The 26,994-nt window shown below is 39.4% G+C and overlaps 1 protein-coding gene across 3 annotated transcripts in view; it reads right to left on the minus strand.

Annotated features, from left to right (window-relative positions):
- The window catches only part of LOC137955687 (protein CLT1, chloroplastic-like), a 39,022-nt gene extending 15,194 nt beyond the window's left edge, over positions 1-23,828 (minus strand). For all 3 annotated transcript variants that reach the window (XM_068802754.1, XM_068802756.1, XM_068802755.1), the window contains exons 1-2: positions 23,217-23,828; positions 7,003-7,148 (exon numbers count right to left, since the gene is read on the minus strand). In XM_068802754.1, the coding sequence (XP_068658855.1) occupies positions 7,003-7,148; positions 23,217-23,614 (544 nt within the window). In that variant the 5' untranslated portion in view covers positions 23,615-23,828. The remainder of the gene's footprint in view (positions 1-7,002; positions 7,149-23,216) is intronic.
- Positions 23,829-26,994: the final 3,166 nt, after the last annotated feature.

A 26,994-nucleotide genomic window follows, 5' to 3' on the forward strand; every position in this document is an offset into this window, starting at 1 on the left:
AAGTCTAGGTTTGTAGTTTTTTTTTTTCAGTCCCTACACCCGTACTTGGCTTTGCATTTTTCACCTCTATACTGAGATTTTCATATTGCAAATTATATATTGACGGAGAGATATTTGAGTCTACTTTCCAAGGAAAAACGATTTTTTTCCAATCGGAGTTATCTACAAAGAGAAATCAATATTTGAATGAGCGATGGTCAGATTGCGAAAGAGGTTAAGAGCAGCAGCAGAAAGCTTCAACTTCTGAGGTATTTCTCTGAGTTGACTTGGTCAACCCACAGAGATAATGAGATCTTTTTCTCTAAACCCTAAACCCTAAGTCTAGGTTTGTAGTTTTTTTTTCAGTCCCTACACCCGTACTTGGCTTTGCATTTTTCACCTCTATACTGAGATTTTCATATTACAAATTATATATTGACGGAAAGGTATTTGAGTCTACTTTCCAAGGAAAAATGATTTTTTTCCAATCGGAGTTATCTACAAAGAGAAATCGATATTTGAATGAGCGATGGTCAGATTGCGAAAGAGGTTAGAGCAGCAGCAGAAAACTTCAACTTCTGAGGTATTTTATGTTATCAAGAACGAGACTTTATATGGAGATATATACATTAAAAGAAAGATTTTTAAGTCTATTCTCTTACATATTCAACCAATTTCAATCGGATTTATCTACCAATTTAAATCGATATTTGAAGCAGCGAAGGTCAAATTGAAAAAAAGGTTCAAGGAGCAACAAAAAGCTTCAACTTCCGAGGTATTTTATGCCATCGAGAAAGAGACTTTATATGGAGAATTATATATAAAAAGAAAGATATGTAAGTCTATTTTCTTACCTATTCAACCAATTCTCAATCTGAATTTTTTATAAGGAGATATTGATCTTGGAAGAGTCAATGGTCGTGCTGGAAAAAAAGGAGAAACAGTGATTAGTTCGGCCAGATGACAGAGACCGAAATCTATCAGATTATTTATCTTTTGATAATTATATTTTATGAAGAGAAGTTATACTTGGATGAAAGGTATTTAAGTCTAGTTTCATAAGGAGAAAATTTCATGTCAATCTGATCTTTATTTAAAGGTATATAAGCATTGGAAGAATCAAAGGTCATGCAGGTATTCTGTTGCATTGAAAAATCCGAATTTAAGCCCATTGTTTTGAGTCTCTTTTTGAGTTGATATATCAGGAAAATATCGTACTTCTCCCTGGTTGGAGGGCTTATTACTACATCTCTGTTATTTGGGCTTATTGATGCATCTATGATATTTGGTTCAAGCTAGGATCATTACCATTACCTCCCAGTTTGAGGGGGAGAAGTACAAGAAGTACAAGAAAGAGGTATTTTATTCCATATGTTGTGGATAAATTTATGTGACCAAAATATTCAAGAAATGGGGAGTACAAAATATGAAGCTTATGCATCTAAGAAAAAATATTTATATTCGATTATGATTATTTCATGAGTTCTTCTACAAGGTTTCTTATTTTGGTTCGTGTTATATGTGTTGAAAGATGGTCGTGTTATTATGTCTTTGGATGAGACATTATTATTAAAGAAGAGGTGGCCACAGTACCTTTTCTCATACCATAATTTATTTGACTCTCAAAAATATCACGATTGGGACACCATGATAAATTTAATCCCCCCTATAATGGATTTTATTACTCCTACCACTTGAGAGTCGTTGTCCTGTGGAGTGACACGATGGTAGACACTTCATAGCAATGCCGATAGACACTACCTACAGAAAACGGAGTGTACCCTACATCCAGCATCAGGACTGGAGTATGGAGCAATGTCTTATCAACTAGGAGTGATTTTTACTCTCACTTATATTATGCCAGCAGGGTCTCATGGAAGGACGCAACAACATGAGGGGGAGTGTTGCAAGATATGCCATTTTATACAAAAAGATTTTATACATGATTTGCAGCAAGTTGAGTGTACATATTGTTCTCTCACCCCCAGCTTGAGGGGGAATGTTGGTAGATAGGCCCAAGCCCACACGACCAAGGAAGACCCACATATCTAAGAGTATTACAAGATGGGCCACACGACCAAGGAAGGCTCACATAATGGGCCCAAGCAAATAAGTAGGACCCACCATGATTACCACAAGTTGGCATCCTTATCACATAAGTTAGAAGATCAAGAAGGACTCACCAAGGCATCTTTATCTTATGGTCATGTCCTAGAAGAGTTATAGTTTGAGTTATGTTTGTCTTTTATCTATATTGAGTTATTTAATTATGCTAGGACTTATCTTTTAAGTGTTAGAGTTTGGGTGTAATTGGGACAAAGGTAGTTTTATTGTAATTGGACTCTACTACCTTCCTCTATTATAAATAGAGGTTCATATACTCTGATTATGATAAGTTAATGAAATCAATGAAGTGTTTCTCTTTTCCATAAATTCAACAAATATATTAAATCAGAAACAAAACCAACAAGATTAAGCAAGCCTCCCCCTTACAAGAGGGGCATGGAGAGAGGCCCCCTGCTTAGCACAACCTCTGCAATAGAATTTGCAGATCTGGGCACATGGGACCAAATACAGGTAAGATGGGAAAGAATGTCGATAATATAAACATCTCAATGATGCCACAACGGAGAAGAGGGAGAGGAGAACTATCCAACAATCACCGCAAAGTCTCCCTCAATGTGGAGCGGTTCGGAGAAATGCTCACGAAAGATGATGAGGCCTCTGATAAGGGCCTGAAGCTCAGCAGCAGTAGAGTCAGAAATGCTCATAGGTCCTGAATAGGACATAAGCTAAATACCATCTGAATCATGAAAGACACCACCATATCCGACCAAGCCAAGATTGTCGAGGGAGCTGTCATCAAAATTCATCTTGATGTAGCCCGGATCGGGAGGTTGCCACTCCTGCATCGCTGGAGGCATCGACGGAGCTCCCATCTAAGCAATGGTGCTCCAGTTGTCCCTGAGCAAGAGTCCAAAAAGAGAGGAAAACTCCTTCCCAAAGCGGAGACAAGCGGAGATGTGGCCAGTAATAGAGGAGATGACCCGGTCTCGGGGGAGATGTTTGGCATTGAAGTGCCTATTGTTGTGTTTCGTCCAGATGCTCCATGGGAAGAAAGCCACACAAGCAGAAATGATCAACTTCCCCAATTTAGGGAGGGGAATCCAGAGAAGTAAATGACACCATTCATCTCCAAAGATTGATGTCAGTAGTGTTGAATTTCCAGATCCATTTGAGGAGGAGGGCCATATTCATATACTTGGTGAGCCTTACACCCAATCGTCCTTTAGATTTGGGAATGCACACATCCTTCCACACCACCATATGATACTTGAACTCAGTAGAGGTACACCATGCCAAAAGAATCTCCTCATCAAGCTGTCGATTTGGTGGCAAATCGCAGCAGGGCAGTGCATAAACGAGAGGAAGTAAGTTGGGATACCAACCAAACCAGATTTGAGAAGAGTAAGTCTCCCAACTTTAGAGAGGAAACGACCCCTCTAAGTAGCTAAACGGGATTCCAATCTCTCAATAATTGGGCTCCATAGGTCCTTACTGATGCGAGAGGTAAAGAGAAGGAGAGCGAGGTAGGAGGCGGGGAGGGTAGAGATAGAGCGACCCAAGAGATCCGCCATGGACCGAAGTTCCTCAGTGTTGATGTTAAACCCCACCAAAGATGTCTTCTGCCAATTGACTTTCTGCCCTAAAAAAATCTCAAATAGACCCAGCAAGGCCAAGATCTTCACGATATAGTCCAAGGATCCAACCCCGAATAATGAAGTATCATTTGCATACTGAAGGAGGGGAACATCAAAGTCCCCAATGTTGTTGATCTGCTCTAGCCAGCCAACCTCCTTAGCCCTATAGGTCATGGCCGAGAGGAGCTCAGCCACAATATTGAATAAAAGGGGGAAGAGCGGAAAGAAACCACAAAGAAACCAGGGAAGAAGACGGTACATCAATAGAAATAGTAGACTCAAAGAAGGGAGTATCCTCAAAAAATGTGACATTTATGGATACAAATGTTTTCTAGTAGATGGACAAAAACACTTATATCTTTAGTGTACATGAATACCCAAGAAAGACACTTAATTGCATGATGAGATAACTTATCTTTGGATAATCCCATAACATGAGTTAAAAAAAACACATCCAAAGACACTAGGGGAAACTAAGATCAACGGATCTGAAGGCAACAGAAACTGAATGGGATTTTTACCTTCAAGGACATATGAAGACATCCTTTTGATCAAGTAGCATGCAATAAGTACTGCATCACCCCAAAAATGCTTAAGAACCTTCATAACATCATAGTGCGAACTACTTCTAGTAGATGACAATTTTTACACTTTGCTACTCCATTTTGTTGTGAAGTGAACACACATGAAGTTTGATGAATGATCCCTTGATTTTGACAAAAGTTGTTAAACTTATGATTAATGAATTTAAGACCATTGTCAATATACAAAATATGAATAGAAGCCGAAAACTAATTCTTTATTTCATTGTAAAAGAGTTTGAATACATCAAAAGCTTCAAATTTCTCCCAAAGGAGAGAGACCCAAATGCACCTACTAAAATCATCAATAAATGAGAAAAAATACCTAAAATCCAAATAGACTCGTAACAAGACAAGGACCCCAAATATCTGAATGAATAACCTCAAACAGTTGACTTGTCTTATTATGTGAGGCTGGAAAGGAACTCCGATGGTGCTTGTTCAACTAACACGGCTCGCACTTAAAGGTAAGATTGGAAGGAAATTTTGGAAAGACTTGAATCAGTTTTGTCGACAAAGGATGACATAATCGCAAATACCAATGGAATGGGATGGCAGATGTATGAAGTGCATGTAGTGTATTATTTGGTTAGTGGCTCTTCAAATAATACAAATCACCTCTCTCACTCGCGGAACCAATCGTCCTCTTCGTCGCGACATCTTAAAATAAACAATGAGTTGGATAAAACGTCAAAGAACAATTCATAGACTTAGTTAATTAGCTCACTGACAGCAAATTTAAGGGAAATTTAGGAACTAGTAAAGCAGACTAAGGAAGCAGGGTTAACAGTGCCAACACCCTGGACTGAGGAAACAGACCCATCAGCTAAATTTAATTGTTTTATATATAATAAATCTTTCACGTTAGAAAATAAAGATGACATTTCTAACATGTGAGTAGTAGCTCCGGAATTGATAACCCAAGTAGAGGAAGAAGACAGATGAAGAGCAGACGTACCTGAAGTAGTAAGGGTAGCAGTAGGAGTAGGAGCATAAACCATAGATGTTGAAGATGAACCAATTGATAATTAAGCCAAGCATTGCGTCATTTGTCGTTATTGCTGAAATAATTGTTGTATTTCATCAGCTCCCCCTGAGGGAACAGAAGCAACAACCTCTAATGTCGTTCCACTAGTTTCATGGCTGGTAGAGTTTGCCTAGGCAGGCTTTCCAAACGTTATCCAACGTCTATCAAAATAATGGTTATTTCGTCCACAATTAACACATTTCCTCTCGGACTTACCATGTCTTCTACCTCGACCTCTATCTGAACTGTATCAGCCTCTACCTCTCCCAAAACTTGTCTGACCTCAAGACGAGTCTGTTGGGCTAGGACTAAGGCCCAAGGTATTAAGTGCAACAATATCTGTCACTTTACCCCTTTTTCTTCTTTAGATACCAAAGTTTTTTTGCCCTCACAAATTTGTTGAAAGTAGTGGGTAACGAGGGTATCTCTTTTGAAGCCATGTTTTGTGCCTTAATGTTGTCAAACTCCCCACTTAGGCCATCAAGAAACTTCACCACCAATAGTTGGTTTTGTTGTTTCCTTAATTCCTGCTCATCCATAGTGAATGGATGATCATATACATTAATTTCTTGCTGGAGTCCCACAAATGCATTGTAATATTGTGTAACAGTCTTGTTACCCCTTTTTAAAATCAAGAAATTCAATTTCAATATCCAAACACTTTTGCAAATTCCACAGATGTGGGCCCCACTTCGTAAAAATTAGGATTAGGGCACGAATGAGATATGCGCAAGTAAAATATGCTCAAATCAACACCATATATCAAATAGATAGAAAATCTTCCAAGAATAGAGCACAATTAGAGCTGACATCAGCATGCAAACAGATGACATGCACTGGTCTAGGGATAGGTGACGTACATCCCAAGATCTCTCAAAAGAAACCCTTTTTAGGGCAATCAAAGCATGAATAACCCTTTAATGGATTATTAAACTAGTAACCTTAAGGTTATGGTAGAAGAAAAGGAAGAAAAATTGAATTTTTATAAACAAGTCACCTAGGAGATCTAAAAAAACCTTGATTTTGTGAAGACATCCAGATAAAGAGGAGGCTTTCTGGCTAAGTTATACTCACAGTAACGATCATTGCTCTGATACCATGTGAAAAGTGTGAAAAATCTAGAGAGAGAGAGAGAGAGAGAGAGAAAATATGTCAAAAAAGCTCTGAATGAGCTGTGTTAGGAGTTGTGCACGACCTCCAATGCTATTTATTTAGGTTTAAGTCATAATTTACAGAAATAAAAAAAATGCCCCTCTTACACAAAAAACACTTATTCCCTTATAACTCCCAGTCTACTCTTCCTATGAATATAAAAATTTGTAAATAGAGTAAATCAAACATGCTGAACAAAATAGGGCCATAATATAAAATATTCAATCAGGTAAAATGACCAAAATATTCGATCAGGTTGTGCTTGACTTCTAATGAAGAACTAATGCTTAGGATTTCATTAAAAAAGTGTAGGATTATAAGTTCTTTTTAAGATGACACTGTTAATAATTCATGGTTTTATGTAATATGCATCTTAAGTATCACATCTAGCTTTAGCTTCCAGAACTCTGTAATCTTTCTCCAGAAAATAATTTTTTTGAAGTCCTGAAAATAAATATTCTCCAACCAGGTTGCTCTATCGTGAAGGATCATTAGAAACATATATGAAATTCAGTGATGCAGAGAAAGTATTGTGACGCTCAAACTGGGGAATACATCATACCTCCTGCAGCCATTCCAGATGCTGCAGCAAGAGCCTCAAAAAGGCCTATTGCTACATATGGAGTCTTGGATAACGAAAGCATCTCATCAGTAACAATTCCTGCATTATAGCGGAAGTGAAGAATCAAGAAGTACACTACCACATACCTGCAAAAAGAAACAACATGTCAAATGGGTAGAGTGAACTGAAAATAGACGCCCAAGTCGTAACCTTCTAACAGTGTGATGTCAAAAGATAGCCATGTCAAAATCAAGCAACCCAAAGAAGTACTCATATGACATTTTGATTTAAAGAACACTAACAGTGAGGCTTAGCAATAAAACAGAAATCTTCCTGTGTTTTACTTACTGTATTTTAGCTAATCTGTTTGAATGTCTCAAATTATGTCAATAAAGAATCAGTGAAAAGGCAGTAAGCTAACGAAATTGTACGAGCCTAAACAAGCCCTCTAGTAAAAAAGACCTCAAAGTCATCATGATGATATGCGTCATATGCCATGAGAAAAGACAGGCACTGTGAAGAAGGCAAACTGAACACTGAATTAACTAAGCCATAAGAAATTTGAAGTTCTGCTAAAAAAATTTAGATGGTTTTTTTTTTTCGAGTTGAATTTCAAGCTTTGTGCTGTCATCAATATTTTGGTGTTTCATTTGAAAGAGCTCAAAGATCCAGTAATGGAAGGAGTTAACATTTTCAAAACAAAAAAAAAATAGGATTGTTTTTCTTACTAAGGGGACAGGGAGAAATTGAATATTTAGCACATCACAAGATTTAGTTGGTCAGATTCTTACAAAAGAATTTCTGCAGCTATGCATGGTTAATTATATATATGAAAGTTTTCTTGTCATAGAGAACAAAACCATTTTCAATTGCTTATAATATCATTAGTAGCCATTAGTAAATATTTTTGGTTTTCCAGATGCATTTTAGACATCTCTTCACTATACCATGCTCTCCAAATGATTGAGACCGTAAAACTTGAGCCTTACAAGACATAACAAGAGGGAGACATATCAAATGGTTTAAAATTGTGAAAGGAGGCTAACATCGTACCAGTGAGGAGAATTTTGTTGCTATTATTGAATGACCAAGTCGATTTTCAGGACTCCATGATTTAGGTCATGGAGAAAAAGACATTAAGAGAAAACAAGAGGAAGGAGCTTGTGGACTTGATCCAAACCCTCTCCCATAAGGTATATTTATAGATATCAAAACAACCAATATTACAAGAATACCCTTCACCCTAATAAGAGTGAAGAAGAGACAAAAAATGTTAACTAATTACATCAGTGCCACCCTAATTACATCATATATTCCAACACCACCACCACCCCCTCAAGTTGGGAGGTAATGGCAGAGATTCCAGCTTGAACCAAATAACATAAATGTAGTAATAATCTCCTCCATCACGGTGTCCCAAGGATAAGTACGAAATTGGACACAAACTCTCACAAGGTAAAAATGGGTGATAAAACATAAGTCGAAACCAAACTCAAGAATTTCGAACGAATATTGTGAAAATAATCCCTAAAGTGGGTAATGCCTGTCATTCACAAGACGGCGATAAAAGACCCACGGGTACGAATAAAAAGTCTCAATGGACTTAAAACACCCATATAAATAAAAAGGACCAACCAAATCAATGCTCCAACAGGGGTTGGCCAATAGGGGTAAGTGAGAGTCAAATAAAAGGATGGTAGGAGGAAGGTTGTCAAATAACCAATGGGTAATGGGTAATGAGGAAGATACGACACTAAGGCCACCATGTGATTTATTTTTCTAAGAAATTCAAATTTTGCATCAAACGAAACATTGCCAACAACAGTCAATAAATAATGAACCCAAAGCAAGCAACTGAGGAGTTCTTCTTCAAAAATAATGTCTCAATCAAAGAGACACAATAGCAGCAGCGGAAATGGGCCAATACCCAGATAACATGAACCATATGTGCAGTTGTATAGTACCAGGTAACCGATATATAATAGAGGTCTTTAAGAATAATAAGGATACATGAAATAGTCCGCAACGGTCCATTAGTAAATAAGGAAGTTGCACCAAATCCGGGTAATAATTCATGATAATAATCCAGCCGGAGAAAAAGAACCGAGTTACGCCGAGATAAATATCAAATTAATATAGCCGAGTCACAAAAGAAAGATGTATGAAACTAGGGACCCGGACCCGTATAACTGAGGCAATAAAAGAAGTGGGTCGAGTCGGGTTGACCTCTACCGAGTTGACCTGGACTGAGTTGGCTCGAGTTAACCCAACAATATCTGATGCGGCTCGGTAAACTGGTGTTGCTCGACAACATCTAGACGGACAGCTCAGTTCACCGGGTTGACCTGACGGGTCCAGTCCGAGACTCGGCCGCCAATTGAACCTACGATTTAAATCAGGTTTCCTAACTTAGGAAATCTGATTATTCATGATCTTCCTCCGACAGAGTGGAACGACAGCAAACCAGAGGGAAAGATCATCACCACGCCGACTGAGGCAAATATTTCTGGAAAGGAAAATCAATAGCGCTTGAAATAAATCATCGACAGATAGACGACTTCGTCTTCCTCCCTGCGGTGCCGGTGATTGCAGAGAGTTAGCGTCGAGGCAAGATGACTCGACGGAGTCTAGGGTCGTCTTCTCCGACAACAGCAACGGGACTAAGATTCATGCAAATCCACGAGATTATTTTGAGCAAATAGAAACAGAGCCCCTACTCAACCTCCTGGCCGAACGAGGGAGCGAAATCAATAGAGGCAAAGCCCCTTCTCTAATAAGGGGGTTTTGTGTTGCGGCACCAGCTGGCTTGGGACGGTCAGCGTTGTGACCGCCGAGGCGAACGGCGGCAACGGCAAAGAGAGCGTTGGCTGTGACTGCGGTTTTCGACAACGTTGGGAGAGATGATGATACGGTCCAGGTTGACCCGGATTAACTCGGCAGAATGGTCCGGTCCGAGACTTGGGCAGACCCTGTAAACCGATGAAATGTTTCCTAACTTAGGGAAACATTTAATTTTGCTACAGTTCTTCTTCTTCCCTGCAGCGCCGAACAAAGCGGTGATGAAATGCAGATGTGAGATAAGCCGAGAAATCAGCAATTCAAGATTATCTCCCCATGATAATAGATGGTCAGATTTATGGATCAGAGAAGACGTGCCAAGAAGATAATCTTCCAGATAGCAAAAAAATCTTGTTAATTCAGCAGGTCTTTGTATTCCGAAGTGGAGCGCTTGCTGGTTCGTCGCCGATGCTCACAAGATGGAAACAGCGATGAACCAGCAACTCAGAAATAAAATAGCCAAAAAACCGATTCTGCTACGGCAAGTCAATATCGGCAAGATCCCATAACAGTTTTTGCAAATATGCTTGATTGTAAGCGAAACAACAACTGTTATGGGTAGCAGGCTGGATCAACAACAACAGATATACCATGAGCAGCAGTAGAAGCAACGTGCTAAAGCCTGAATTACAGGAATTAATCAAGCTACATGATACTCATAATCAGCAGCAGAATCACTGGACTGGTTTCCAAAAGAAAATGCCAACAAGCAAGATACAATGGCAACAGAAAATAATAACAATGACAGCAATGGTCCAGCAATAAGCGATCATGACAGCAGAGATCCGATGAACAAGGGATCATGAACCAGAATTTTTCTGGATGCTAGTTTCTGAACAGAGTGGATCCGATCCAACGCCAGAGAAGAGACAAGCATGAGAAGATAATAAGCAGCAGCAAATTCCCATCTCGTCAATGCAAATCTTCCCTCAAATAACTCCCGAAATCAACAAGAACAAAAACAAGAGAAGCATCCAAAATAAACAGGCAAAGAAACAAAGATGAAAGTGTAGATCCTGATAGTAAACCACGAGCAACAAAATAAAATAAAAAAAACTAATATCTAGGAGAATCAATGATTTTTTTTCTTAAAAAAAAAACAAAAAAAGAAGGAGAATGAAACCTAAAAAACCATAGTCAGAATCCTGAAAATCAAAGCTCTGATACCATGTTACTTTCAGGACTCCATGATTTAGGTCATGAAGAAAAAGACATGGAGAGAAAACAAGAGGAAAAAGGAGGTTGTGGACTTGATCCAAACCCTCCCGCATAAGGTATATTTATAGGTATCAAAAATACCAATATTAAAAGTGTTAAATTGGGTCCAAGGCCCATCCCAAAATGACTAGCCAACTTAGGAGACCTCTGTTCCAGCTAATAAACTCAAGATCTTTGTACTCAATAATCCATGTGGGACTATTCCTTAACACTCCCCCTCACGTGTAGACCCTCTTTTGTGGCTCTACAAGTGGATAATTTAGGAGTAGGCAGTTAAGTGTAGGCCTTCTTTGGTGGCTCTACAAGTGGATAGTTTAGGTGTAGGCCCTCTTTTGCGGCTCTACAAGTAGATAGTTTTTAGGTGTAAGCCCACATATGAGTACCTGCTCTGATACCATGTTAAATTGGGTCCAAGGCCCATCCCAAAAAGACTAACCAACTTAGAAGACCTCTTTTCCAGCTAATAAACTCAAGATCTTTGTACTGAGTAATCCATGTGGGACTATTCCTTAACAACGAGTATACCCTTCACCCTAATAAGAGTGAAGAAGAGACAGAAAATGTAAACTAATTACATCAATGTCACCCTAATTACATCATATAATCCAACAGACCAAAAAGAAATATAGAAAAGCTACAAATGACATTGATGGAATTGGTGAAGAAAGACATGAAAAAAGGTAACACAGAACGATGTTCGTGTTGAAGAAGGCAACATAATAGAGATGGAGCTATGACTGCTATGATGATGAAACAAGAGATATAGCCGGCCTACTATGCCATTGGCCAATAGGTCCATCAAAAATATCTAGTGAAAATTGTAGGATAAGGTTGCATTTTTATGCAAACCAAAATGTAATTTGTTAGGAGCCTGTCATGACTATAGAGAGAGAAAAAAAGAGTCTGTCACACACACAAAAGAGACAAAAATAAGGTTAAAAGTTAAAATCATTGTCCTTGTGATCTCTTCGATTTATAGAGAAAAAATATTACAATAATAAGAACTCTTATGAGAGAAATCTTATAAGTCTTACTTTTAACTCTTTTAAAAAAAAAAAAAGAAGTCTTACTTTTAACTCTTTAAAAAAAAAAAAAAAAAGAAGTCTTATTTTAACTATTAAAACTCATTTCATTCTAACTCTAAACTTTCACTTCCATAACTCTTACTTAGCCTAAGACGTCATCACCCCTAAGTCTGCCCTTACTTTCTCTCCTAATTACTAATTTACCTTTTTTATACATTAAAATATTTTATGATACTAGGCTCAATACAAGTAAACTCTTTATTTGGTATTTAAACCAAATAAAGGGCATATCCCCACGTTGAGTCAAAGAGAGGATGAGTAGAGTACATATTGTAAAGAAGTATGGTAGTTCTGGAATTTAGTGGGTCTTTAGACACTATAGGTAGTTAGGAGCATTTCTGGAATTTATTTAAATATGTGGGAATTATGACAGACAAGCTATTTACCGTATTCTCTTGAATTAATGCCAATCAATCACAAGTTCTCTTAAATTGGCATGAAAGCCTTGAGGGGGACAACCCATAATCAGTAGGTCAACTATGCCCCATTCTCTTTCTCATTTTCCCTCACCTGAGCTCTATCTGTCCCATCCCCTTTCGTCTTCTTGAGTAGTTTAGCCTCCGTTTGTATGTTTCATCTCTTTAACCAAGTGTTGAACTCGTCCATCTCTAGCAAAACTTCTATAGTTGACATACAAGCATCCTTCAAAGGATTGAGAAACTAGCAAATTGATGAAGATGTAAAGTAATGAGGCTTGAAGTGGAGCTTTTTTGGCTGACAAAAGAGACACTTTTCTTCTTTCTTGTTCAACTTCCATGTTCTATGTCAGTTTTTCTCAACTAGGACATTTGTAGAGGTCAAGTTCAAAGAAAGTAGTCCTTTTAGAAGTCTAAGTTACACAAAGAAAAGTAGAGAACTTTCAAGCTCAAAATCCAGGTACACGTGAGAGGACGATCTTATTTTTCTTCTCACCCCTTCATTTCATCTCTCTTAAAACAGCATATTGCAATGGAACTCCTGGCCAAGACCATTAGATGTACATGCAACCATAGTGAAGTTCAAGACCCATCTGACTTATCAAGCCAAGTCTAGAATCTCACGTGGACCGAGCCTTGAACCAAAGAAAGAAAATTCTTCTCTTTCTTGCCAAAGCAGACTAAGTAGCGGAGGAAGATTATGACAACCCAAGTAATTACTGAGAAAGCAAACGAAGGTTGAGGGCAAGCTAACTAAGCTTCAAAGCCACTTTGAATAGAAGATGCAAAGTAATTAAGTGTTGGCTGATGCGGTAAGAGACTTGCTCAAAGGGAAAGGAGAGGAAGGGATGACTATGGAGGTGAGTGCAACCTATATGGCTGAGAACACACATTCTTCCACTGACTATTGCAAACCCTAAACAGGGAATGATTGGAACTCCCACGATGCAAACTCAGACCAGCTAAATTTCTGGGGGCCTAGTAGACGATCTGAATAGCTGAATTAATAAGAGCAAAGAAGTTTATCAAGTAACAATAGATTGACGAGGAGCACAAGGTGATGGCTTCGTTCCACTATGAAGGAAGTTCAGGACATTGATTTAAATAGTGTTGGCTGATGCAGTCAGAGACTTGCGCAAAGGGAAAGGAGAGGAAGGGATGACCATGGAGGTGAGTGCAACCTATATGGCTGAGAACACACATTCTTCCACTGCCTATTGCAAACCCTAAACAGGGAATGATTGGAACTCCTACGATGCAAACTCAGACCAGAGAAATTTCCGGGGGCCTAGTAGACGACCTGAATAGCCGGATTAATAAGAACAAAGAAGTTTATCAACTAACAATCAAACGACTAGGAGCACAAGGTGATGCTGGCTTCGTTCCACTATGAAGGAAGTTCAGGACATTGATTTAAATAGTGGAGCCACATACTGACTTGGTATGGGCAGAGCTGAAGAAGGCAGTGCATGGTGTATGAAATTTTGATGTGGCTCTTAACAAGCTTCATGAAACAAGGTCTATAGTGCAGTTTAAAGCCAAGTTCAAGCAGCTAGCAACTAGAGTAAAAAGATGGCCAAAGAGTGCCTTGATGGGGAAGTTTCTAGTGAGCTAAGAGACAAAATAGCAAAAATCATATGCCTTAGCTGGACTTGCACAGATGGAAGAAGACGAATTATCATCCGAGAAGAGAAGGTCAGCCACCTTCACTGAGATTGCATGGATCAACAGAGAAGAACAAACACCAAGAACAATAGTCCCAAGCAAGGAGAGACTGTGGGCGGAATGGGTGTTTGTTCTAAACAGTTGACAAAGGAGGAGATACAAGAATAGCGCATGAAAGGATTTTGCTACAATGGTGATGAACAATTTGTGCTAGGACATTGCTACAAGATCCAACAGATTTTTATGTTGAGCATGGAGAATGCCAGCCAAAAAGAGATGGTGGAGGAAAAGACGAGAGATGACAAATGATTACTAGGGGTCAGATGAGGAAATAAGTGAGTTGGAGGTTCACCAAATCTCCTTGCATTGTGCAAAAGGATAAGAGACTCCAGAACCCATAAGAATTGAAGATTCTATCAATTGGTGACCAGTGACTTTCTTAATTGATAGTTGGAGTACCCTCCACTTTATTAGCTTGGAGTTAGTGAGAAGCTTGAGGAAGGTGGTACACAAGGAAGATGGGATGCGAGTGACCATAGCCGATGGACCAAGATGAAGATGTTAGGGCATGCCAAGGAGAGATTTTATCTCACGGGTGGACACCAACTCAGAACTTTGATGTATCTTTCGAGCAACAAGGTACTTGCAATAGAGTGGTCATCACAATTTGCTAACGATATTTGGAACTTGGAAGAAGGCACAATGGATTCACTCAATCGGATGGCTGTGATTGCCACTTAGAGGGGTTTGATGGCTGATCAGCTAGTCAAACCAGCTAAGATGGAGATGATAGAGGAATCCGAGTTCAGATGGTGGAACTTGTTACTTTGATAGTTTTGGGATTGAGGCCTGTGGCAGTGGTTGAAGAGAGAAGATGGCACATACATGGGGAGATGGCTCTTGGATCAAGTGACCTCGTTTTTATACACTTTAGAACATTGACAACAAGGTTCTTGATTAAAATTACGGTAGTTGGGGTATTTCTAAAATTTACTAAAATATGTTGAATTTAGGATCCCATGACAAGGTCCTCTACCAAGGTAGTGAAAGAGGAGAGGAAGAAAGGGAAGAGAAGAAAGGAGACGAGAAAAAGAAGAGAGACGGAGAGAGAGAGCTTGGGAGAGAAGAAAATTCTAGGGACGAATTTGAGAGAGAAGAGGGAAGACTTAATGATCAACCCCAAGCCTTGAACCTCTATTCATAGATGCGGAAGAAGGTTTACAATGACTACAATGCACTTAGGTCTACAAGCTTTGTAAAAGAAAAGACGTAAGTAGAAATACATCATCTTCTTTAATTACACCCTTGTGTCATCCTTACGAGAGACCTTTTAATTACCTCCTTTGCCACCTCCTTGACGTGGGGGAGGTATTTACTTTGATGTCACTTCGAGATGTCTTCCAACAAAATACATGGGAATTAAAGTAGAGAAAAGATATTTATTGTGTTATATTGAAATTAATGGCAACCAATTACAATATCTCCAAAATTGGTGGAAGCCTCCCTCGAAGCATCGAGAAAATAGCAACATACCTCAAAATCACTAATTACCAATGTTGTCAAAACCAAACCAAACCAACCAGTTCAACCGGGTTAAATCGTAACCAGACCTTTTTCTGGTTCTTATTTAGTCAAAACCCGAATTTATCTTAAAATTGGATAACTGGGCCAGTTGGTCTGCTCCTACCATAAATTGGATCAGTTGAATCAGGTCCGGTTTGATAATCTGTGTAAGAGACTAGAAATTTTTTTTTTGGGGGGAAAGTTCGAAATGGATACCAAACACTTTGCATGGAAATGCCATACCTACTTTCCAAACTGTTGGATTGTGTTAAAAACTAATGAAATAAAAATTTAAGAAATCTAATAGTAGCATCCCAATTTGGTCCAACCTACAGTTGAACCAGGTCTAACCCAATTAGACCAAAACCAGCCATTCTTTACTTGTTTGATGGCCGGTTCAGAGTTAATAACATTGCTAATTAAATGATAATGACTATTTTGCCCCTATGGAATTAAATAATCCCCCCTTTATTCCACTTATACCCTAATAACCAAATAACCCCCAGATTGGCCCCTAGCTTTTCAGATTTCCACCTCTCCTATGATGAACCTCGTCCAAGAGGTTAGGCTATTATTGGTGCTATTTAAGTTATTCCTTGTCCTAATGGTCCTGAATTGTTGTAAATGTTTGCTCTCAATTGAGAACCAAAATGCTCAATAGTCCTATGCTACCAGTACTAATTGCATCTTCAATAAATGGGAACAAAGCAACTATAAAGCAACTATGACTTTTAATTTTTGGCAGGTTGCTGAAGATCGGCCTTCAAGGCAACCACAAACCATCCCATGTGCTTTTTTGTGATCATCTATAGTCTTGTGGCAATCAAAAAAATGTTTGGCACTGTGGTGAACACTTTTGGATCGTCTTGATGAGCTAGGTGCAATTGGAAGCTTCCCTTGAGAGTAGTAGGTGGACTCTTCGACTGAGATTGAGATTCAATGGGCCAAATCTTGCATTTCTTAAGGCTGAGGTGGGGGCACAATCTCTCCTATTGGATTTTCAGCTTCAGGACTACTCAGCATCTCAGGCTTGCCTAGTTGTTGATAGCGAGTTGTTCGTAACTTTCTCGAAGCATGGTTTTGAAGTTGGCTTCAAAGCCAGCCAATATTTGGAGCATCATGTCCGAGTAATACAAATGGTTTTTCAACCCAACACGTCAAACTGTGGCTCGGTCTGCTCGACCCATATTTTGATGGGACCGCTTTGGGTCAAGGTGTGGGACTTGCTCCATCTGTTTTGGCTGAGTTCCCTCTAACACGCCCCAAGTTGATCTAGATTCCAGATTGGAAAACCCTGGTTAAACATATGCAGTTCAGAAGCCATCTTTGTCAAGTCAAGGTGACTTAAGTTGTCGTGCTACCTACTCGTGACCTTTGCTTCTTCTAACATCGAGACCTCCCCGCAAAAATATCAGAATAAGAAGTTGTTTCTTGCATTAGAAAGTAGACTCAGCAGCCTTCTTAAAGATAAAATATGAAATTTAAAGTTCTGTTCTTGATAACACAAATTGTCAATTGATTGAAACTTCATTTTACCACTCATAACCTTTTTTTTTATCAATGTTCATTGCCACCGACGCAGACTTCTCTTTGTCAAAAAATGAATCAAAGAGATTCTTCTTGAGTTGGAAAGCATACACAATGGGTTTTTAAAGAAGATATAATTTGTGATATAAATATAGTAGAATCGATGGCAAATATAAAATACCATAACCAGGGAGTTGAAGGGAAGAGAAATAAGTGACAAAAGGGAAAAGAAATAAGAGGAAATGAAAGGAATTGTCTTAAAACATGGCCGTCAACTTAGGTGCAAAAGCTCGACCTCAATGCCTTTTTTTTTTTTTTTTGACAAAGATGTATTTATATTAACAAAAGAAAAAATGACAAAAGAGGAGGGAGCAGATCCCTAACAACAAGCAATTGCAGGGTTGCTCCCTAGGCAAGCACGTCTGCTGCCGAATTTGAAGATCTCGGAATGTGAGACCAAATACAAGAAAATAAAGAGGCAATTTCTAGAATCTCCCAAAAGATGCCCCAATGTCGCCACGGGAGAGGGGATGCACACTCACACCAACCTATGACCACCTTCAAGTCCCCTTCAATGTGAAGTGGCCCACTGCACTTGTCTCTGAAAACACGGAGCCCATTGAGGAGGCTATGTAGCTCAACTGACGTAGAATCGGAGATGCCTAAAGGGCCGGCGTACGAGAAATGCTAATTACTTGAAGAATCCGAAATAACACCTTCGTAGCCAGCAATCCCAAGATTACCAAGAGAATAACCATCAAAGTTCAACTTGAGGTAACGGGGCTTAGGAGGGATCCATACCTACATGACTTGGACCTTTGTTCCAACGTGCATCATTGCCAAAGTTTCTCCAGTTTTCACAGATAGAGGTACCCACGAAGGAGGATAAAGCCTTCTTAGTCAGAAGCCAAGAGGAGATATGGCCCGCCACTCAGTCCGCGACTCTTACCGCTGATTCACTCTTTGCATCAAAACGCCTTCGGTTACGTTCATTCCAAAGCCCCCATGGGACAAAACCAGCACAAGTAGAGATCATCACTTTTTCGAGACCAGGAAGGGGAGTACCAATGAGCAACTTGCTGAATGAGATCAGATCAACCAACACACAGAATTGTAGCCCCAACATACGGAGAATAGAAGTCCACACCTTCCATGAGAAAGAGTATTGTAGCAGAATGTGACTTGTGGTTTCAGCCTCAGTGTTGCAACAAGGGCACAAGGGGTCGATAGAGGGGTGACCTCTTTTTCTAAGAACATCTGCCGTGAGAATCTTACTTTGGCAAGCGCTCCACATGAAGAACTTTATCTTTGGGGGAGCACAGAGACGCCATACAAAGTGTACCTCATGCTCTATTTGAGTCAAAACCTAGCCATTAATGAATCCATATGCAGATGATACAGAGAAAATACTTTTTTTCCCGCCACCAGATGAGCTTGTCAGCCTTCAAAGGTCTAATTTTGACCGAAATCAAAGAATCCATCAAGCGGCTGGCTTCCAAAGCCTCTGTGTCGGAAAGACTTCTGGGATGTAGGCTCAAACCTTCCCCCTCAACAGCATTAGCTACTGATATCTCTCTTTGTGCAGAGAGGATGAAAAGATTTTTGTAAGAATTCTGTAGCGGTTCCTGCCCTATCCATAGATCATCCCAAAACTTAAGGGATCTGTCATTTCCAATAAAGAATCTACTGGCTGAGAAGAATTTTGGAAGAAGTAAGAATAGTGCTCTCCAAATTGAAGATAGGCATCTCTGATTACCACCTGAAATCCACCATGGAGAATCTCAACCAAGTTTTGCTAGCGCCATTTCCTTCCAAAGATTGAAAGAAAGAGTATGGAACTTCCATAACCATTTTAGTAGCAGCGCTTGATTCATTTCCTTGGATTTCCGAATCCCCAGACCACCCATATTCTTTGGCAAACAGACTTCATCCCATCTGACCAGATGATATTTAAAAGCATCACTCGATCCCTTCCATAGAAATCTTCTTTTGAGCTTATCCATGGTTTTACATATGGAAGCAGGATAAGGCATAAAAGATAGTGCATAGTTTGGGATGCCCGCAATGCAAGACTTGAGGAGGATGAGCCTCCCAACTATGCTAATTAAACACCCCTTCCAAGTTGCTAGCCGAGATTCAATCTTTTCAACCACCGGATTCCAAAGACTATTGGATATGCGACCATTGAATAAGGGAAGGCCAAGATAGGCTGTTGGGAGGCTAGTTGTTGTGCAGCCAAAAATACTAGTCGTCTCTACAAGGAGCTCAGGACTAACGTACCCATGAGAGAGGTTTTCTCCCAATTAACTTTCTGCCCTGATGCTACTTCAAAGAGAGGTTTTCCCCCAATTAACTTTCTGCCCTGATGCTACTTCAAAGAGACCCAAGACCACTTTAATCCTTCTAGCTCCATTAATATTTCCAATTCCAAATATGATGGTATCATCTGTGTACTAGAGGATGGGGATATTAAAAGCCTATTGGATACTAGTTGGAGGGAGTCATCCAAAATTAATAGCCGAGTAAAACATTTGGGAGAGGAATTCTGCTACCATATTGAATAAGAGCGGGGATAATGGATCCCCTTGTCTAATTCCTCTGGACCCTTTGAAATATCCACAAACTGAGCCATTGAGGATAAAAGAGTAAGAGGCCGAGCCCACACAATTTCTGATCCAAAATCTCCATTTTTTGCCAAAGCCCATTTTTTCCATAATCTCATCTAGCATCCAGTTTACTTTGTCGAAAGCTTTTTCAAGGTCGAGCTTTAGGGCAATTATTGGGTCCTTGTTGCGATGGAAGTGATCAATAAGCTCATGTGCTACCATAGCGGAATCTAGGATTTCTCTCCCCTTGAGGAAAGTGCCTTGCCCTCTATGAATAATGGTTGGGAGAAGAACCTTTAGGCGGTGAGCCAAAATTCTAGCAATGATCTTGTAGGCACAAGTAACAAGACTGATGGGCCGGAAGTCTTCTGGCTTCTCAACACTAGCTTTTTTTGGAACCAAAGTAATAAAAGATGCGCCAATACTGTGAAAGGTGATGCCATTTCTGAAGAAATCGTGGATCATTGCTATGATATCCACTTTGAGCCGAGACCAAAATCTTTTTAGGAAGTCTCCATTGAATTCATCAAGGCCCGGGGCCCTATCACTTTCCATGCCTAAGATTGCACGTTCAATTTCACCAGTAGAAAAAGGAAGCTCTAATAAAGAGGCAGCTACTGGAGAGAGACGAAAGAAGCTGATGTGTTGAAACTTTGGCCGGTTTGGACATCCCTCTGAATATAGATCTATGAAAAACCTGATCAACACATTAGTAATAGAGGACCGACACGACGTTACCTCATTATTGACACATAGCGAGCTAATTCGGTTGGATCTCCGTTTTGCCGATGCTACGGCAAGAAAGAATTTAGTATTTGCTTCTCCCTCCTTCCATTTAAATTTGGCTTTGTTTCCCTCGGATCTTCTCTTTATGAAGGATGTTATTGAGATTAGAATTAAGGGAAACTCGGGAAGAGAACTCCGCAGGAGTTAAATACCTTTGTTCTTCTACCAGATCCAGGTCTGCAATCTGAGAAAGGAGAGAAACCTTCTCGGCACCTAGAAAAGCACGACCGCCTGTGGCCCATTCCTTGATTTTTCCTTTTAAGAATCGTAACTTTAGGGGGAAAGCCCACTCCCTTCGACCCAAGCTTGGACCCTCAGTCCACCAACCATCAATAAGAGCATCAAAATTCTTCTCAACTAACCATGAGTTTTCAAAACAGAAGGGGGAGGGGTCCCCATTTCTCGAAAGAGGTGGTCAGCATGATAGGCCAATGATCCGACCCCACCTTATTGAGAACACGACCAGTGACATTCCCGAAGAGCTACAACCAGTCTAGACATGCTAGAAAGCAATCTAATTTTGAGAGGATAGGTTGTTGTTGGCCGTTAGACCGTGCATAGTTCTTTCCAGAAAGGGTTATCTCATCCAGCAATGCTAATGAAATTCGAGAAACCTCGCATTGAGGCAGAAATGCAGGTTGTCGGTGACTTCTTCTCATTGCAGTATCTAATAGCATTAAAATCACACGCAAATAGCTAGGGGTGTCTCCATGTCTGATGAAGCTCACTAAGCTCTTCCCAGAAGAAGCTACGATCCCTATATCTGATCGGGCCATACACTCCACCCACACACCATATTCTGCCTGAAGAAAGATCTCGGAGTTGGATACCCAATGAGAAGCGACCCTCAAACACATCAAGAGAGTTGAAATTTGCTGAGTCCCAAGCGACAAAGATGCCTCCAGAGTGACCGACAGCATTAACCGCCACCCACTTTATGGAAAGACTCGACCAGAGCTCCTTGGGTATGACATCTGTCATCTCAATGCCTTTTATAAATCACTTTAAGTCAACGATACATATAATGACCAGGTTACACCTCATGACTTACAAAAGCTATACACCCTGTAAGAGACTAAACTGAATTTACATATTGTACCCTTTTAAATCACGACTTAAATTAAGAGGGATATCATAGCATAAAAATATGGATAGAAATTGACAAAAATACCCCTAACATAACAATAGGAGATTCAAGGAAATTCAGTTTTGATACCGCTAACCTGTCCTAATTAGAGCGAAAAAATGAAAGATTCTTAGCCACACAAAGAAGAGAAATAAAAATAGGTTTACTTCTAAGCACATCCCTCCCCTTGTGGTCTCTTCAATTTATAAATTAAAAATATTACATTCATAAATATTTTTTTGAACAAATCCCGATATAACTCTAAATCCTGCTTGTACTCTAACTCTTACTTTCATTCTAAATCTAACTTTGACTTCACTCGTGACTATTACTTAGACTAGGACATCTACATATCTTTAATCCTCTTCTTTCAAGATTATTAAATGACCCTAGATTGGCTCCTGCAAAATTTAAACTGCATAGAGCACAACTCCCTCAGCTACTGATGCTGCCTTATTAGGTGTACATGCCTTTTTAAGAGGATCTCATAACCCAGGAGGAATAGGTGTTAACTGAAGAAGAATTTAAATTTCTTCTGAGTTAATTGATATGAAACAAAATGAAACAGAAAAAAATGAAGATACAACATTAAACATTGGCAATAACTTTGACCTGAGAGATCCATCTATATCTTTAAAACTATATATCATGAATTATTTTAGAAACCCAACTTATTACCAAACTAAGTCACTAAAAAAGGAAGTTTCACAATGAAAAAATTTGTGAATAGCCCGAGAGATCTAGGTGAGAGATAGCAATGACAATTAGTTGACAGAAACAGAAAAGATTTTCTTCTAAGCAAACCAGAGGAGAGACCACCTAAGGATCCATCCAAATTTAATTTTTCAGAAAATATATAGCTACATGGTGTACAGACCTACAATTTGATACCCCACAAGAACCTGGTTCTAATCATGTACGGAGACACCACAAAATCAAGAGCACAGCATATGCAGACCTTCAATTTGATATTCCACAAGAACCTGGTTCTAATCATGTACGGAGACTCACCACCAAATCAAGTGCACAGCATACGCAGACAGCAGACAAACAGTTCCCCTAGTTACACTCAATATTCTCGCACAGGGAACCATGAAACAGTCAAGCTTTATGAAATTAAAACCGTTTGCAGAATAACTAGTAAGAGAGTACACACGGTATAAGCAAAACACTGTACAGTGTAGCACTATGTGTCTAGCTACAGCAAGAATCCGCAGAATGATAGAGCGGATTGTTTTAATTAATAAGGACTGTTCAAGCGAGAGCATTTTTAGAAAAGCGAACGGTGCTTACGTTACCTCATAGTTAAAATTTTAAACTACTAACAATGCAGTAGAAACGACCTTTTGACTACTATAAATGCGAAAGAGTGGGGAAAAATTACCCGAAAGTTGCTAGCTGGGCAAGAAAAAAAGGGTACTGTCTGAGAGGGATGAGAGCCAACTTGTAAAGAACCCTGTTTCCAACTCCTAAAACTACAGTTAGTAGAGCGGCAACAATCACATCAAGCTTCCTTTTTCTTTCCACCTTTTCGTCCGTGATTGTGGTTTCCAGACTACTTGACGCCACCAAGAAATGCCGCAATTTCCGTTTTGAGGGTTCCAATCTCCCAACAACCGGCCATACTCTTCCAAAATGGTGAGATCGCAGGACGATCTCCCGTTCAATCCCGCTATAGAGACGGAAAGAGTGAAAACATGGATTCCTGTACCGCTCTATAACCGAGATTAAACGGTGATCCCCAGACAAAGTAGGAGGATTCCGACGACAGTACGCCAACATCGCCGGTTAGCTGCTTGGACTCGGATCACCGGGAAGTGCTTGCTCCAGCTGCTCCAGGTGCAATACAGAAATCACAGCAGTCGGCCGTTGTCAACAAAAACGGACTGAGAAACAAAGAGGAGGAAAGCGACAGAGAAAGAAGAGAAAGGAACTTTAAAAGGAAGAGAGAGCAGCGACGTTGTATTTTAGCTCTTCCCGTTTTGGGTTGACTGGAGAACGGGGAAATGGCGAAATGTTAAGCCGTCGCCGTGTTTAGATTTTGGTCGGGAGATTTTAGACAAATTAACCCTTTGGAGAAGGATAGGAAAAGCACGTGGGACTACTGGATTAATATCAAAACCACATCTGGGCGTTGTGGACCGTCAGATCATGGTCCCCTCGCTCGTGACGGTGGAGAATATCCTGGCATACGGATCTCTCCGTTGATTCAGTTCAATACGCTACTGATTCTTTCGAGCATGAATGGAGTCACTTTATATCATTATATGTGGCCTCAACTGTTCACCAATTCGCAAATTGGGGCCCGTAGAGATTCTCTTGACACGTGGGATCATGTTGCCTTAAGATCATTTGGGATCTTAAACAAATTCAACAATTCGAGTCAAGTACTGGAGACAGTCGACTTTTTTGTTTTTCTTTTCCAATGGTCGATTCTTCGAGGAGGCTTTTCAGTTTTCAATGATGCGTCGACCTTGGCGGCTGTTTTTCTTTTTAAAAGTGATAATTATTAAGCAAGCAGCCGTCTTCGACTCTCCACCGTTTTTAGATTTGAAACGATACCCGATTACATCGTCAATCAGAGGGTGGGCACGGGGGTTGTCCATCCATCCATACCGGGACGAGGAAAAAACACCTGCCCGATTTTGAATCCAGACGGGTTTTTCCAAATCGGACTCACAGATATATAAAACGAGATTGGGAAGAATCGGGTTTTACGGGGATGGAATAGAGATGGTTCAGATTTATGTCTGGTTTACAAGGACAAGTAGGGGATAGGTTTACGAGGATGGTATCAGGTCAGGTTCGGGTTTGATGATTCGGATCTTTTCAAGGTTTCGAGTTTCGAGGTCGAGGATAAGGATCGGGTTCGAGTTTTTGTAAAGCCGACCCGTGCCCACCCCTACTCAACGGGTTGGGTTTACTAGATTTAAATTTAATTTATCACTAAAAAATTATTTGGGGATTAATACTTACATTTAGAAATGTTCTGGACGGAAAATTTAATTCTAGACCAATAGTAACTTTAGAGTTAACACATCTAGAATTGTTTTATACAATTTTTTAAACCCAAACTTTTCTAATGAGTATGGGATACCGAAATGAAAATGGAATCTTAGAGAGGGACGTAATATAGGGGGGGAATCAGTCTTTATCGATTTTTAATAAAAAATTAAATTATTAAGTAAAATTTTAAAATATCATGCATAAGAGCAGTTCAATAACAATAATAGTATGCACACGCCACAAGGACAAGAAGATTTTTTGTTATCGATGTTCCCCTAGTGGTAGTCACCACCCAAGAACCCTTACTTGAAATTTTTTTCACTATTACGCTCTAATAGCGAAAAATTACAAAGAGATTTTGGCTCTCTTTATCCATGTGTAGCTCAATATACGATTTTTACACAAAGCCAATCTCCCTAAGAGATTGATGTTAGATTCTAGCTCTAGGTAGGCCTTTCTAGCAAAGATTAACAAGATCTAAATGTACCTTTTCACAAATCCATTAAAAGAAAGGAAAAAATTATGGCAGTAGTGCTCCTGACGAACTTCCAAACGTCGTTGACAACTGCAACCGAGCCACTACTCGGCCTTCCAACAAACCACACCAATAGTCCGACGAAGAAGGAGACACATTGTCGTCGCCATGAAGGAAGATGACAACGCTGGTACAAAAAATAAAAATCGACAAAAATTCTGAACATCACCAATGACCGCACCACCAGTTCGGTGAAGAAGGAGATGTACTGCCATTGTCGTAAATGAAGAAAACGTTGTCGCCGCCGTGAATGAAGAAGACGCTGGTATGAAAAAAAATTAATCGCTTTCGTTAACTTAGGTCCTATGAATTTTATCATTCTGATAGTGACCCGGACCAAAATCGGATACCCAAACCAGGTGAACCCACCAAACAGAAAGTGGACCGGACAAGTATTTTTGGGTGATTTTGTTCTAATCATCACCGATCTTATTGCATCATGTCGAAGGAATCAACACCGATTATTCATGTTCAATCTAAAAACTTTGGTTTTGCAACTAGTGTCATTCTTAAAGAAGTAAACTACAATGTATGGTCCCAGATCATGGAGATGCAAATTGTAGTACGTGAGAAGCTCGAATATGTTATGGGGAAAATACCACTCCCATAAGAAAATGAGGCATCCTATACGAAGTGACATGCTGAAAATCAAAAGGTTAAGGGGTGGTTGTTAATCTCTATGTCACCAGATATTATGAAGAGTTATATTCGGCTGTATACCGCATGTGGAATTTAGAAAGCAAAGCTTTCTATGATGGGTCAGATGAATCACAATTTTTTTCATTGAATCAGAGAGCTTTCTCTGCCAAATAGACTGGTCGCCCTCTGTCAACGTATTATGGTGATCTTGTGGAAAATTTCCAAGAACTTGATCATCGTGACAAAATCATCAGTGTAGGTTCTATGAGTTGACTTGGTCAACCAATAGAGATAATAAGACCCTTTTATCTAAACCCTAAACCCTAAGTCTAGGTTCGTAGTTATTTTTTTAAGTCCCTATACCCGTATTTTGCTTTCCGTTTTTCACTTCTATAATTGGATTTTCATATTTCAAATTAGATATTGAAGGAAATATATTTTAGTATAATTTCCAAGAAAAAATGGTTTTTTTCCAATCGTAGTTATCTACAAAGATAAATTGATATTTGAATGAGCAAAGATCAAATTACGAAAGAGGTTCAAGCAGTAGCAGAAAACTTCAACTTTTGAGGTATTTTATGCTATTAAGAACGAGAATTTATATATATATATATATATATCAAAAGAAATAGATGTAAGTCTATTATCTTACATATTCAACCAATTTTCAATTGGATTTATCTACAAAGAGAAATCGATATTTGTAGTAGTGAAAGTCAAATTGAAAAAAAGGTTCGAGCAATAGTAGAAAGCTTCAACTTCTGAGGTATTTTATACAATCAATAATGAGACTTTATATGGATAATTATATATCAAAAGGAATATATTTAAGTCTATTTTCTTACCTAGTCAAAAAAATTTCGATCTGAGTTTTTTATAAGGAGATATTGATCTTGGAAGAGTCAATGGTCATGCTGGAAAAAAAGTAGAAACAGTGTTTAGTTCGGCTAGATGACAGAGACTAAAATCTATCCGATTATTT

Source organism: Aristolochia californica, unplaced genomic scaffold (genome assembly GCF_029961685.1).
Source record: "Aristolochia californica isolate CCGP_79_NKW_82.1479 unplaced genomic scaffold, dmAriCali1.0.hap1 SCAF_2, whole genome shotgun sequence".
NCBI lineage: Eukaryota > Viridiplantae > Streptophyta > Magnoliopsida > Piperales > Aristolochiaceae > Aristolochia > Aristolochia californica.